The 14,883-nt window shown below is 45.4% G+C and overlaps 1 protein-coding gene across 1 annotated transcript; it reads left to right on the top strand.

Moving 5' to 3' along the window:
- The first annotated feature begins 1,450 nt into the window (after positions 1-1,450).
- PPEF2 (protein phosphatase with EF-hand domain 2) lies at positions 1,451-14,798 on the top strand. Its single transcript, XM_059470073.1, has 16 exons — positions 1,451-1,511; positions 4,624-4,751; positions 5,291-5,348; positions 5,836-6,011; positions 7,031-7,145; positions 7,983-8,029; positions 8,431-8,597; positions 8,681-8,717; positions 8,802-8,951; positions 9,628-9,948; positions 10,685-10,870; positions 11,493-11,635; positions 12,155-12,261; positions 13,183-13,346; positions 13,899-13,986; positions 14,217-14,798. The coding sequence occupies exons 1-16, from the start codon at positions 1,451-1,453 to the stop codon at positions 14,396-14,398; spliced, it is 2,130 nt and encodes a 709-aa protein (XP_059326056.1). The 3' UTR covers positions 14,399-14,798.
- The last annotated feature ends 85 nt before the right edge of the window (positions 14,799-14,883 follow it).

Genomic DNA, 14,883 nt, shown 5'->3' with positions numbered 1-14,883 from the left:
CAAAGAAGGTAAGGAGCTAGGTAAAACTGGGTGTCATTTGGCAGTGATTTCAGGCAATCTGTGCCATTGATATAAAATGATGCTGTTAGAATAAAACAAGAGTGTAGGTATTTTGCTAAGAGCATTGTGATGTACCCTATTGCGTCACCTGCTTATGGCACTGTGAGGATGCCATTGTACAGCTGGGCATCCTGGGCAAGGGAGAGAGAGTTGCAGGCTTTGCTGTGCTTTAGAACCTCCCGGTGCTGCGGTGTGGCTGAGCAGGGCTCACCTTCCTGAGCCAACGTGGATCACTCACCTTACACAACACCGGACACGCTCCTTCAATTACTGTTTGTGCGGATCTGAGCTATTTTGAGAGGAAAGACGTGGGTGAGGTGGAAAGAGATTGAAGGAGGCAAAAGGATTGCAGGAAGTGAGGAAAGGAGGAGGACTTTTCCTTCCCCTGGGCAGAGGTGCCTCTGTAGTGACTCTGTCCTGACCCTCCAAAATACTTTGAGCTATGTTCTCCTGCCAACACCAGCCTTAACATTTCTACAAGTGTTTATTTCTTTCCCTCCATTTCTCAGCTTTGTCTTCCCTGAATTTCAGGGGAAAATAAAAATCTGTTGAATTCTTCAGTGATACAGCCTGGGGCTGCTTTGGCAGTGACTGTTTATTTTCCAGAGGGAAAATGTCTGTGAATGACATTCTGGTTACCCTCAAAGTGAGAGACTTCAGAGTCTGACCTAGTCTTCCATTAGGATCTGTCTACCCTGACCAGAGCTTCCACAGCAGTGAGCTTACTAAAGTCTGGATGTCTGTTGTTTTATACTGGCAACTGATGGCATAATACACTCTCACACTCAAGCAGATGCATGAGAATGAAGGCAAGCAGTGTTTAACAAAGCTGGCTATTTTCTTCTGATAGCTAATTGCTATTTTAGACTTAGCTTCCTGCTAGTTATGGTTAGATTAAATATCAGGTTTGTGTTCATCCCTCATAATAAGCTATCCTTTACAGCACACTTTATGAATATTTGTCTACACTACAGAATGTCTGTCTGCACATACTACTTCTTAATGACTTTTTAGTAGTTCCTGATCATTATTGAAAAGCTTTTTATATGTTTGCCAAACAATCACAATACCTATTTTTATGCAGGTAGCTAAAGGTGCTGAACTGATTCCTGTTTATAAAGCTCACTTGCAATGTGAAGCAGTGAGACAGAAATCCACATCTGAATGTTTGGGAGTAGCTGCAGAAATCTGGTAGTGTAAAATGTACTTGGGCATAAGAGAGGTCCTCTGATCATTGATATTAAGTGTTAATATATTTAATTGTAGATTCTTGGCACTGTGAGATATGTTGCAGCTGTTTTGATTCTGACCAAATGGTCTTCCCTGCATCTCTTTTGTGTTTTTGGTGACACTGGGCCATTCTGCAACGTTGGAGCATTGGTTGGACAACATGGGATCTAGTAGTTCTGTAAATGTCCAGTACAAGCACTCCCTGCAGAAGTCTGAAAATGGTGAGTGGTTCTTAGAAAAGCGATCTTATCCTGTTTTCTCCTGCATGTGCTGTTGGGAGGTTGCATTGAATGTGTTTCTCCTCTGAGTGTTCTTCATATCATTGAAGTGAGGCTCTGTCTTTGAGTATCCTGTGACAAGGATTCTTAGGTGTCAGGCAGAAGACAACAGGCTTGAGGAAATAACAGCTATTTAGACAATGAGTGGGTTAAAATCCACCCAAGCCTAACTAGAGAAGAAAGCTACAGTTAGCACCAACACCTGCTGGATGAAACACTTGCTGGGTAATGCAGCTGTTATGTCTGCTGACAGTGAGACAGATGTCCCCTGCTGCTTCTCCTGGATTATTTTCCAAGGCTCTTGCTAGTGCAGCTAAAATAAATCTAGTCCCAAAGAAGGTGAGATGGTGTGGCTATGTAAAGCTGTCAAGCAAAAAGTGTGTACTTTGTCAAATTACATCAGCAAAGTGCTCTTAATCTCTTTTAATAATCCAGATGTCTATGGCTCTCAAAGTTGTGGTGATTTATGTTTTGAAGCCCTCTGTAATGGGATTAATTTTGTGGGTGTGTGCCTGTGTCTGCTGCAGAGCAAAGGGAGTTGATGAGGAAGACCTTAGATATAAGGAAGAGCTAAAAAGTAAATAAACAGTCTTTTCCTTGTTTGAATCATGCAGTCATGAGCATGGCAGAACAGCAGGATGGGGCAAACTGATTGCAAGAATTTGGAGAATAAGGATTGGAAGTGGGGATAAGGTTGTGACTCACACTTTTGTTTGCTACTATCCACTATTGAAAAACTCTTTTTATTTAAGTTAGACTTACCTGTCACCCATAGCACCAGAAGTCCATGGACTTTCCCAACAAATTCAGGGTTATTTTAAGATGAGCAAGTGTAACACAACACTAGTTACTTATTTGAGACTTTATATTACATCTGATAGCAGAGCAACAGTTTCCCACAGCAGTAAAGCCTCTCTGAATTTGTAGACTTTGGCTCTCAACATGCCTCAGATTTGGCCACTTGCAGTAGGGCAGCTGCTTAGGACTTGGGGCCCAAATGCAGCGTGCCAGATCTCATCCCTGTCCCCCCTGTCCAAGGTCTTTGAAAGCTGTTTTCAAAGGACAGTGTTGGAGCAGAGCTGTTCAACTGGCCCTGCCTTGGAGGGTTTAAGCGCTGCCACTTTGCTATGCTTTCAGCAGCTTATATGATACATGGTTTAGATCATCATAAAATGTGGATAAGTCTTTCTCTTCTCTGTTCATTTCTTTTTCCCAAAATGATACAAACACTGCCAGATATAACTCACCCAGGTAAACTGCTAAATTAGAATACCTGGCTTTTTCAATTGCACAGTCAGTCTCCATAAAAGCAGAGTAAAAACCAGTGCCTTGCCTATCTGGGGCTTAAATGCTGTTAATGGTGGTATTTATGTTAACTGTGCACTTGATAACATGTCTCTCACAGGTGTAAGTTTTTACTGTTTCTAAGATTTTGGTTTTCATTGGTATGTGTAGAGTTATCACAAGGAATTTTTTCACAGCCCAGCAGATCAGTAAACATTTTCTCAGCAAGAGAGAAGGCAAAGAATGCAGAAGTTATTCCCGAGTTAAGGCTTGCCAAATCTTACCTTCTTGCCCACAACTTGAGGTTCTCTCACACCTCTGCTGAAGAGCAGCTGTAGGTCTTCCTTCTTTGTGCTCTGCAATTCCCAGTGCTGAAAGTGAATAATGATTTAAAAGGATTATTATTTTCAGTGTATAATCCATTGAGATACCTTCATTAGGCAAAGGTCGCTGTCTCCTGCTGAAGTACTTGGAGGGCCATTTGTTATGTAATTAATGCAAGCTGACTGAATTAATATTATTTCTCAGTATAGAAGCCTTTGGGTAGGGGGTGAGGATTTTTCTTTTTTTAATGAAGATTTTCCCACACACCTCCCATTGCTCTCCCGGCTTTGGTGAGCAGGCCTAGTTCCCTACCTGTGTTGTTTCCCTTGGGTTTTGAAGCCAGCTTGTGGATACAGCAGTCATCCCTTCCCACCTCAGCTAAAGATGACAGAGAAGCAGTGTTAGAAGATGTTTTAAGTGTAGGGCTCACGGGTGGGGCCCCAGAAAGGAACAGGAAGGGATGCAGTGTAATCCAAAGAGAGATGTCAAGAAGCAGAGCTGGTCAGAGTGGGATCAAGGACAGCTAAGGAGGATGAGAGATTCTAGAGGTAAAATTTTGTGGCAGAACTTGAAAAACAAAATGTGAAAGTACACCAATGTACTTCACTTGAAATATGCACTCACCCCATCTGAAATAATTTTTGAAGGGAACACACTGGAACTGGGAGAATACAGAGGCTGTGTTTAAAAGATCAAAGGGCAGATAGCTATAATTTGGTGGGAAGCATCTGATGTCAGCACTGGCTGTGGCTTGAACATCAAATAGGTACCTGGAAATTTTGGCATCTCATTAATTCTGTGCCATTAATGGCCAAAGTTCTGCCTCCCCTTTTTCACTGTGGGTGTAGTTTTGTCTTTATTTTATTGTAAGGTAATGGTATGTTGATATTTATGCTAGTGTAGAGTCCTTCTAAAGCTTTTCCACAACTGCAAAAGCTGAAGTATTTATTTGGCATAAAGAGAGATAGAAAATCCCCACATTTTTAAGGCTCTAGAAGGAAACTTGGTATCTAGTCTTCCCCCAACTTTTTGCATGGCCTCAGTTAAATTTCTGGTTTCCTGAAGACCCAGCACCTAGAGATGGTAAGAGGGACATAAAAATGATCAAGGTAGGTAGAAAGGGAGGATATTGTCTAATAATGTGGAAGAACATGTTAGGGCTTACAGACCTTAGTAATTTGTTGTTAACACTGGTGCTGAAGGAACCAGCAGCAATGGTTGGAAGTGCTTCAGAGGTCTCTGGGCAGGCAGGGTCAGGTCAACCTCTTGCAAGAAAGAAGGCAAAAAGAGATTTTTTTGCCCTTAGGCACAAGAATACAATTCCTGGTAACTTTTTCCTGAAAAGGAAAGGTTCTCCTTCATGTTCAGAGGTGGGGAAGAAGCTGCTGCAGGTGCCTCAGCTGCAGGCAGTGCTGCTCAGAAGCTTGGTTCTGTTCTTGTCTCCCAGCTTTCAAGGCAGCTGTCTTGATCCAGCAGTGGTATCGGCGCCACGTGGCTCGGCTGGAAATGCGCCGCCGCTGCACCTGGAGAATCTTTCAATCCATTGAGTATTCCTGCGAGCAGGATCAGATCAAGGTATGGTGCTGAGGAAAAGAGCAGGTAGGAAAACACATAGCAATGTGGTTTCTGTGCCAGACTCTGCCTTTTTGGGTGCTAGCTGGTCACCCTCTAAGTGCTTCAGTGGGCCAGGGACTGGGTTTCCTGCCCCTTTTTAACCTATTAATTCCCTGGCTACTTGTGTTGCATAAAACAAAGTAATGAACCCCAAAAGCAAGCCTCAAGAGCCATTTAACAGAGCTTTTCTGGAGTCTGAACACAACAGGCAAGTCTATTTGGTTTCTTATGTTTTAACTTTGATTAAAATTCTCTTATATGGCTGCTTTGCAGGGAGAGGAAGGGTTCATAGCATACTTCTGCCTGTGGCTGAAGGTAAAGCCGCTGTTTTGACTTCATCTCAAGAAAGTCAAAACTTAAATTGGTACAGTGAGAGTTGCTGTATGTACCAGACAGCATGAGGAGGGCAGAGGTAAAACTTCCAGAAAGATGATTATGATAGGTTGCTACTCTGTTCGATTTCATTCTGGGGTGAATGACGGGCTTCCCTCTTCCTGCAGCTTCACAACTTCTTCAGTTACCTCATGGACCAGTTCACACCAAGCAGCAGCAAAGAGAGTAAGTTTGTGTGCTCTTTGTAGATGTGGCACCTGCAGCTCTGAAGGCTGAACCTTGTATAATTCATTGCCCAGTGCTGGGCAATCTTCAGGATGGCACATGTGGCCAAGTCCCAAGACTGACAGCATCAGGATTAGAGAGTGAATTGTCTGGAGACTATGAGCTGTGTAAGGGATGTGGGGCAATGCCTGCTCTTAGGAGCTGGAAGGAGGCATAAAGGTTCAGTATGTTGTCACAGAGTGGCAGAACGGTGCACACTGCACATGGACATTTGTCTCTTGCAGCCTTTCCCCCACTGCAAGTTTTGTAGCAGTGCCAAGCAGTACCCAGCATCCACGGCTGCAATTGCTCCTGAGTGCCAGCCTAACTAAACAGCTCTTCTGTAACAAATTACTAGCATGGTAGCTGGAGCCAATTAACTACTTTTTTGTGTGTTTCTCTTTTTTTTTTAAATTTTTTAAATCAACCCCATAAATCTGCTATCCAGGGGATTTTATCAGTCGCATGTTTGTAAGTGGGGAAAGTTACAAAGAGGCAGAGCTGGAAAAATACTGTGACTATGAATCCATAGAGGTGCCTGACTCCTACACCGGACCCCATCTCTCTTTCCCACTCCTCCCTGACCATGCCACAGCCTTGCTGGAAGCTTTCCAACAGAAACAGGTAAGGATCCCAAAAAGGTACCATGCTCTCCCCTTCTCTGAACAGGGTTGTAGGATAGATAATTTGGTCTTAACTTTCTTACCAAGCTCAGCTGACTGGAGTATAACAAGCTGGCTGTTAAACAAAATGGGGTTGGAAACTATATGGTATTTCCTAATGCCATAGAAATGTTCTTCCTGATAATGTACTCCTGACAAAATGGAACATTTTATGTAGAGGTGTACCAATATTTACCTGAATTTCATCTTTAAAGGGAGAAATCAGCAACAGCTCATGTTGAGACTTTTCATAATTTTTTGTTCAAATTTCTCAATTTGTAAATAGGTATAGGATGGCCCAGAGGAAAACAGCCAATTACAATGTTTTGTGTTATGCAACTTGGACTCTGGTTTAAAATGTAAATTGTGAGTTTTTTGATAAGGAAGTTGAGTACCACTCCAGAACTAACAAGACAAGCCTTCATACAATTGCAGTGTTCTGCTGCCATCCCTCAGCTGATATGCTGAACCGCAAAATAGGCCAAAACATCCCTACTCCAAAGAGAACTTCTAACCCAAAGGTATCTCATGTCCCTGCTGTATTAAATGCCTATGCCCTGGCTTTGAGCATATCTATCACTGCAGGACAAGTGGAAACTCATAGACTGGTTCAATGTGGAAAAGCTAAGAAAGATCTAGAGGAGCAACTTTGTTACCTGTGATGTTGGACTGGAATTTCTGCTGCTCCTGGAGGTGGTGTGGCCTAGTGGGTATAGCCTTATCCACAAGGTGCTGAGGCTTTAGGGTTGCTTTGCCAGCCCTCTCAGTGCTGAGGCTGGGCTGCCTTGTGCAAGTGTCTGCCATCCTGCTGTTTCCCAATATATCCTTCATCTTGTTTGTAAGCCCATAGGTCAGTACAGACTGGCATTCCAGGGAGAATTTCTACCACCCAGGCTATCCTGGTGGAGTCTTTACAGCCACAGTGGTGCTGCTCAGAGGCCACTGATTTCCTGCTTTAATCCTTTTACTTTCTCCTAGTAGCAGCTCCATGCTCGCTATGTCTTAAACCTCCTGCATGAGACCAGGAAGCACCTCAAGCAGTTGCCAAACATCAGTCATGTCTCCACCTGCTACATCGAGGAGATCACCGTGTGTGGTGGGTCTCTCGCAGCCTCCGGGGTGGAATGCTCCTATGGGAGGGTGGGGCAGAAAGAGAGTGATAGCGGGACCACGATGCCCCCCTCTGTACTGAACGTGGAACAAAATGCTCTCTATAAGCAAAGTGTGTGGTGCCTTGAGAGGCAGCTGGGTCTCTGAAATACCCAGATAGTCTTTTTTTGTCCCACCCCAAACTTGGAGTTGTTTTACTAAACCACGGAAATCACATCCAGCTGAGAACTGGTCACAGCACTTGGTAGTAGTCTGATCTATTCTGTGGTCTGGGATTATTTGAAAACAAAATCCTGGAGCCTTTCTGGGTGAGCACCAGTGCGTGCATCCAGATCCAGAATGTCAACGCATCTTTGCATCGTATAAGTAAATTTGAGACAAAGCTTTTTACTTTTTTCCTACTCTAATGTTAAAATGTTGAGATATTTCTGAAAATACATAGTACAGACTTTTGTATGCAGTCAGCCTCTGGAAAACAAACCCCTCTCTCCAATATTATGTTAAATGACAATTAGATGGTAATTTTGAATGCTAAGCTTCCTCTCACATAATGACAATCTTGTGCCAGGATGTGCCATCACAAGAGATAAATGACCAAAGCTTCTAAATCAGACTTCAGCAGATGGTGTAGTTTTTTTTTGTTGTCCTTCTCAGATTTCTGCTCAAGCCTTACATCATGTCCTTTTCCTCTAGGCTTGTGCTTCCCAAAGTATTTCTGTGCTGATTAACTTATAAAGGACCTAGTTCGTAGCAAGTTAGGTATTGGGTGTTTTTTTAAAGTCCAAGGTAAACATATTGTGAATCATCTCTTTGTGCCTGTCAGGAGACTTACACGGCCAGCTGGATGACCTGTTCCTCATCTTTTACAAGGTAGGCACCACACTTAGAGAGGGAGGATGTCCAGGCATTGCAATGGGTATCCCATGGGTCATGTTGAGAAGTGTTTGCAGAATTGGGCCATTCATGTGCAATTCCGCAAGTCAATTGGATTGGTTTTAAATAGCTTAACAAATCAGTAGCTTATTCCCTTGCTGACTAGAAAATCTGATATCCATGTCCATTTTATTAGTGCCAATGGGTGTTTTTCTAGTGCTTATACCAATGACAACTCTTTGTGACTGCCAATTTCACTGCTGGGGCCCACAGTATAAAGATGAGCAAGGGTCTGTTGTAACCTAGGACAGAAGTGAGAGGCTGCAACTGGGGGGAGGGCATATGGACACCTTGGAGAGGCCTCTCTGGTGACATCCACCTGTTCCTTGCTTTTACAGAATGGCCTTCCTTCCCCTTCCAAGTCCTACGTGTTCAATGGGGACTTTGTAGACAGAGGCAAGCAGTCCCTTGAGATCCTTGTTATCCTCTTTACCTTCCTCCTGATCTATCCCAAGGAGGTTCATCTCAACCGCGGGAATCACGAGGACCACATGGTGAACTTACGGTACGGCTTCTGTGCAGGGCTGAACACCATATCAAGGGCCTTGTGCAAAATCCCACTGAGCTTCCTTTCTCTTGTTCCTTTAGCTATGGTTTCACCAAGGAAGTGATGCAGAAATACAAGGTAGGCCTATGTTTGTGTCTTCTTTACCATGTGAGATATGCCTTTAGAAGACTGGATGCTTTATCTCTTTTTTCTTTCTCTCAGGTGCATGGGAAGAAAATCTTGAGGATGTTTCAGAATGTCTTCTGCTGGCTGCCCCTGGCCACCCTGATTGATCAGAAAGTCCTCATTATTCACGGGGGCATCTCTGACACCACTGACTTGGATATGCTTGAGAAAATTCAAAGGAACAGAGTAGGTTTTATTTTCCAGTTATTTCAAGAGACAACAGTGTTGCTGATTTGTGGTGAAAAGCTCATTTCTACATGCCAGCTTAGCTGTTGACAAGACAAATCTAACAGATGGTCTTCCTAGACAAGGTTGTGTTTAGGTATAGGCTTTGGTTAGTGTGCGTGCAGGATCTGTGAAGCGATGGAGCACTGTTGGTTTCTGGAATATGTGCTGCTGCTGAAGTAAAAATGCAGTGATGATGAGACATTGTCCCACAGTTGCTTAGCCTGTTTTTACCCCTTAGACTTCCAGAAGGAGTTTAATAAATCATTTAACTTGCCTCTGCCTCACTCACTCAATTAGAAAATACCCCTTTCCTTCTTCAAATAAAATCACAACTCTTGCATTAGTCATTCATTCATGCTTCCTTTGCTCTGCTGCATAGTTCCCATTGCAGATGAAATCTGTATGCAGGAAATCAATGAGGAAGAGTGAGATGTGATGCGCGTGAGGCCCAGCTGCAAACCCAGGATGGCTTGTCTAAGAGAATGGCACTAATAGTTTCCCATAGTCAAGGAGCAGTTGATGGAAAGAAGGGAGTGAGGCTTGGATCACTTGAAGTCTACCAATGGAAGACATTAGAGCTGGAGGTCTGGGTTTCATGCTGTGTTATCAGCTCCATTTCTCTCATATCTTTCAGTTTGTTTCTGTGTTAAGGCTGAAGAAAAGGAAGGAATCAAGTGGAAAACCACAAATCCAGGCCATAAATGGGGAGAGCGAATCAGGCACTGATGCAGCTCCCAGGTTATCCCTGCAGCCCCAGTCAGCCCAGGCTCCCAGCACAGCCAACAGGCGGGAGTTCTCCAGGTGGCTCCGGCAGACGGTGCAGGAGCAAATCGACACGTGCCGCCGGCTGGTGGACATCAGCGAGTCAGAGCCAGAGGAGCTCACCTATTCCAGCATGGTCTCCTTGAATGATGCGGATGAGCCATGCTGGACTCACCAGGAGGAGTGGAAGCAGGTGAGGAGTCTAAGCAGGGTCCTGAGCTGGATGTGCTGTGGGTGCCTCCTGCAGCAGTTGGTCATTCAGTGGTAGGTGGCCAGGAAGGGCTGCTCTGTGAGACCGTGGGGATGTTTCGTTGGTACCTTTGTTACCTCCTGGGAGGAGCAGCTGGGGACTTCCTTTCCTTGTTTTTCCAGACTGGGAGTCTCTTCTGTGCACTCTGAAGCCACTGTTAGTTGGTTGACATTACATGTGACCTTCCAGTGCTGCACACCTTTTCTCTGTAGCACTGTATACTGAAGTCAGAGTTAAAGGGATTAGGCCTTAATCCACACAGTGGTTACTGAGTTAGCACTTGTATTTCTGCAGGCTATGGAAGGACCTGGCTAGAGAACAAAGGCATTTTATACTAAGCCTACTAATCTGGATCTCAGGATCTGCTGGTTGTTCTTGCCCTGGGACTTGTGCTTTGGGAGAAAGACAGGGAAGGCTCTTGGACATCTTAATGCTAGCAGAGGTAAAGCTTGTATCAGGCTTGACTAATGCACATCCCTCTTTCCCCAGACACTTTGGATGTGCCTGTAGCTCATGACCAAGAATATTGCCAGTTCTGAGGTGGCCCAGGTCTGTGACAGTCTTCAGCTGGAATGCAGGAAAAATGTCTGTTCCCTTGCACTCTGGTTATAGCAGCAGTGTAGGGAGGGATTCCGAGACTGAGCTGTATTTTCTTAGTGAACTTTGCCAATCCTTTCAGGTTTTAGACATCCTCTGGAGTGACCCCATGCCTCAGGAGGGCTGCAGAGAAAATAAGGTGCGAGGTGGTGGCTGCTACTTTGGGCCTGATGTGACAGAGAAGTTCCTTGAAAAGTACAGCTTGCAGTTCCTGATCCGCTCTCACGAGTGCAAGCAGGAGGGCTACGAGTTCTGTCACAGCCGCAAGGTCAGCTGGGGGTGGTGTGAAGGGCACTTGGGTTTCCATCCTGCCACAATGGGGTTTCTGGAGGGGGGTGGCTGTCTCAGTTCTGCATTTCTTCCAGTGGGGCTTTAAGCACGTGCAAAATCCTTGAACAGGCCTATTGGGAGTTAACTGAAGTGTGGGGACATGGATGCACAGGCAAACTGTGTCCTTGTGTGTGGTGCTTGAGAAAATATCTGAACCCACTTGTGCCATGGCCCCCACTTAGTGCAGCTGCTCCTGCAGATGAGCTACAAAAGGGTGCTACTGAGCTGCTGCAGCCAAGTTCTGTTTTCAGAAGATGCAGTCAGATCTGTGGCTTCATCAGGGCACTCGGATTTTGGAGAGCAGAATTGCTGGGAAAGAGCACAGGAAAACTGCAGAAGCCCAACATGTGGCCAGATCCACATGTGACCAGTGCCACCCACAAGGAACTCACACCTGCATGGCTTCCAGGCCAGCTGCCACCTGGCTCTCCCTCTTCTCCCTATAACATAGATGCTTTCACAGTCTGTGGACTCTGGAGGGGATTGGGTGTATTGTTTACATGTATATCAATATTACAGGATGAATGTACTGACTGCAAATGCCCTTTTTTTGGGATTAGGTGCTGACCATCTTTTCAGCCTCAAACTACTATGAGATTGGCAGTAACAGGGGAGCCTATGTGAAGCTGGGACCAGACCTCATCCCCCACTTTGTTCAGTACCAAGCAAACAAGACAGCCCATTTGCTCACCATGACCCAAAGGCAAGGCTTTCTAGTTGCTCTATTTGCCAAGTCAAAATTCCCTAAGGGAAAATTTTGTGAGCTTTTAGAAAGTTTGACTCTGGAGATGAAGTTTCACAGCTTGATTTTTCTAAAAAGCTCTACAGGAGGGATTACACTTTGTACTTGAAGTTACTGAGGAAAGCTCGAGGGTTGAGAAGGGATTATTAACAAAATTCCAAGGGGATTTTTCTAAAGCTTGCTGATTTTTTTCAGCTCCTCTTTTCCATGTCAGGTTTTAACTTTTGACCTTTGATGAAGCTCTCTTTTGGGTTGTTACTTCACAAATGAATGCAGGGACTCGTGGCATCAGCTGCAGGGAACTGTGCCCTGGGCATGTAGTGCCTTGTCACAAGCACTGAGATGCAGCTGTAGCTGTGCAGAGCAGTTGTGTGGGCAATCCATGGACAAGCCAGGTAGAGCACTGGGAGGGAAGGTGCAGTTTTTCTTGTGATTCAGGGCAAGTCCTTCAAGTGCTTCTCTCTGTTCTGCATCCTCCAGAATCAGCAGAGTAGAGGAGTCCGCCTTTCGAGCCTTGCGGGAAAAGCTCTTTGCTCACACCTCAGCCCTCATCAGTGCCTTCAAGTCCTACGACAGGGACAATACAGGTAACCCAGAGCTGAGGGATGTGCGAGTTCATTGCCTGGTTGGATAGGGCCGAAGAGACTACATTGAGTTTGTGGCTGGCTCGGAGACTGCTCACTGACAGGTGTCACCAGCTGTCATGGGGAGGCTGTATCAGACCTTACCAGAGGTCATTTGCTGTTACTCAGTCTCTGTGGATGTCTTGGAGTGACACCACAAAGTGGGGATGCTGAAAAAGCAGGACGTCATTAGCCTGAGGTGCAGTAATGGAGGCTGGTCCTAGAAGAACTCCTTGCAGCTGAAGTACTGATGAAGCCTGGGGAAAGACGACCTGGAACGTGTCTGTTGTGTCAGTTGAGAAGGGCTGGGTGGTCTCTAGAGCCCCTTCATCCCTGAAGTCTAAAATCACCGGGAAGAGGAAAACAAGGGATGTCTTCCATGGCAGTTGTCTTTGTCAGAGCCTTAAGGAAGGAGCTGAGAGTTCTGACCTCTGTGGCAGACAGGAGTGCTATGTTGATGCAGTGACCAAGAGATGTTGCTGAGAACTGTCCACTGGTGGGCAGGGGAGAAAAGGGATATGGTGGCTGGCAGAACTGCTCATGGAGAGAACTGCTTTCTTGCTTTCTTCCCTGGTAGTAAAACTGTTCATAGGAATCCAGCTCGGTTGTTACAGCTGCTGCTAAAATGGGCAGTGGGCTGCAAATTTCTAATGAAATACCGGAAGTTAGTGTCCTGCATTTGTTCAGATGCTTGCAGCATCATAAGCCTTGATATGTTGCAATGATGAAAACCTTGCTGAGGCTGGGGTAGGAAGTGCCTGCACTGCAAAAAAATGCTGTGCTGTCAGCAGCACCTAGACTGTGTGTCACTGTTTTAGGCTTTGTCTTTGCCTTCACGTGCTTTCCGCCGCCTGTGTCCCAGAGGTGTCTCCCTTTTGTGTACAGGAAAGATCACTCTGAGCAACTGGGCGACAGCAGTGGAGTCAGTGCTGCGGCTGGGACTGCCCTGGCGAATGCTGAGGCCGCAGCTGGTGCGCAGCACTGAGGACGGCATGCTGGAGTACAAATCCTGGCTGGATGACCTGGCCATGGAGCAGAGGAGCCAAGAGGTAAGCACTCAGCCCCTTCCATCAAAGCATGATGTGAGCAGCTCTCACCAGATCCCTGGTGCATACAAATCAATTGTAGTACAAAAGGACAGTGGATTCTCCCTGCATAACCTGAAATCACACTGAAGTTGATAGGAAGTTTTGCCTGAGCTCAAATAGTCCTGAGGCACCCAGCCCATTTTTACAAAGAGATGATGGATGTGAAATCAAAATTTAGGGATAGTTTGGATGCAGGCTGGTGAGTAGGAAAACTGTATTTCACTCTCCAAGTAGCAGTTTCTTAATTACACCCAGCAAATGCAGCTCTGCAGTGGTTATAAAATGCAGCCTGGTTCACTGTTAGCCCAGAAGAGTGCCAATGGGAAGGGACAAGTTGCTGATGGTCTGTTCTGCAGATGCACAGAGGGTCCAGTCATCACACTCCTGGTTGATAAGGCACTGCTGGCAAGTTCTTGAGAGCAAAAAATATACTTGCTTGTGGAGACATCTGCAGTAATAACTCAGAGACAGGAGAGGTGTTGTCAGGATAAAAACTGTGATCATGTCTTTCAGCACATCCAGTCCAGCTTGCTGGAAGTCATTTATCGAAACAGATCCAACTTAGAGACCATATTCAGGATCATAGACAGAGACCATTCAGGTAAGCAGGTGTGCAGGGGCTGTTGATCACTGCCTTCTGTGATCCCTTCTGCTTTGGAGTTTGCTTTAGTATGTACAGAGGTGTTTTTATTTAGGCTTGGGTGGTCCTGCTCCCTCCCACACTTCTGCAATGTCCATTTGTATTATGCCTCTGCTGCTCTGAGCTGTGTTTTAGTCAGTGTTCTCCACATTAGGAGATGTAGCTGCAGCATGTTAAATGTTCCTCTGCAGGTCTCATCTCCTTTGAGGAATTCCAGCAAACCTGGAAGCTGTTCAGCTCCCACATGAACATTGAACTCACGGATGATGGCATTAACGACTTGGTTCGCAGCATTGACTTCAACAAGGATGGGAACATTGACTTCAACGAGTTCCTGGAAGCCTTCCGCCTGGTCAGACAGTGCCCGTCGTGAGAACCTGCCGGGAGCTGCCATGTCCCATGCCTTGATTTCTACAAAGCCAGGACTGTCCCACCTAACCTAGAGTGTGCCTGCAGATGGCAAGCAGGGAAAGGGGAGGCAGGTGCCCAAAACAGACATCACTGTAGGTGACAGCTGTGACCCATCTGGGGAGGCTAACAGGTGAAATAGATGAATTGCACTTCAATTCAGACTGCTTTTAAAAGAAGCTGTGTTTTAAATAGTTTCCCGCTCAAAGGGAAGATGCAACTTAGCTTCTCTTGTCAATGTGAGAGGATGTTACGGGTGTATTGAAGAGCAGTAAAGTGGAAGTCAGCGTATTACATGTAGGCAGTGTTTTAATGAGGTAGCACCTGTTTGATTGCAGCTTTCCTTTTAATAAACCTTTTTTCCAGACTGCTGTTGCTTGGCTGTTTATTTTTTCTCTAGTTAACTCTGTGAGCAGCAGTGCTGTTCCAGTAATGACACCTACTTCCCTG

This window comes from Ammospiza nelsoni, chromosome 4, assembly GCF_027579445.1.
Source record: "Ammospiza nelsoni isolate bAmmNel1 chromosome 4, bAmmNel1.pri, whole genome shotgun sequence".
Lineage (NCBI taxonomy): Eukaryota > Metazoa > Chordata > Aves > Passeriformes > Passerellidae > Ammospiza > Ammospiza nelsoni.
This window is presented reverse-complemented; position numbering and strand designations above follow the sequence as displayed.

Bases quoted from the DNA above. Each gene is read 5' to 3' on its own strand.
- PPEF2 (XM_059470073.1), top strand. From the start codon at position 1,451: ATGGGATCTAGTAGTTCTGTAAATGTCCAGTACAAGCACTCCCTGCAG. The intron at 6,012-7,030 runs GTAAGGATCCCA...TTCTCCTAGTAG, and splicing joins AAGCTTTCCAACAGAAACAG to CAGCTCCATGCTCGCTATGT. The intron at 8,952-9,627 runs GTAGGTTTTATT...CATATCTTTCAG, and splicing joins AGAAAATTCAAAGGAACAGA to TTTGTTTCTGTGTTAAGGCT.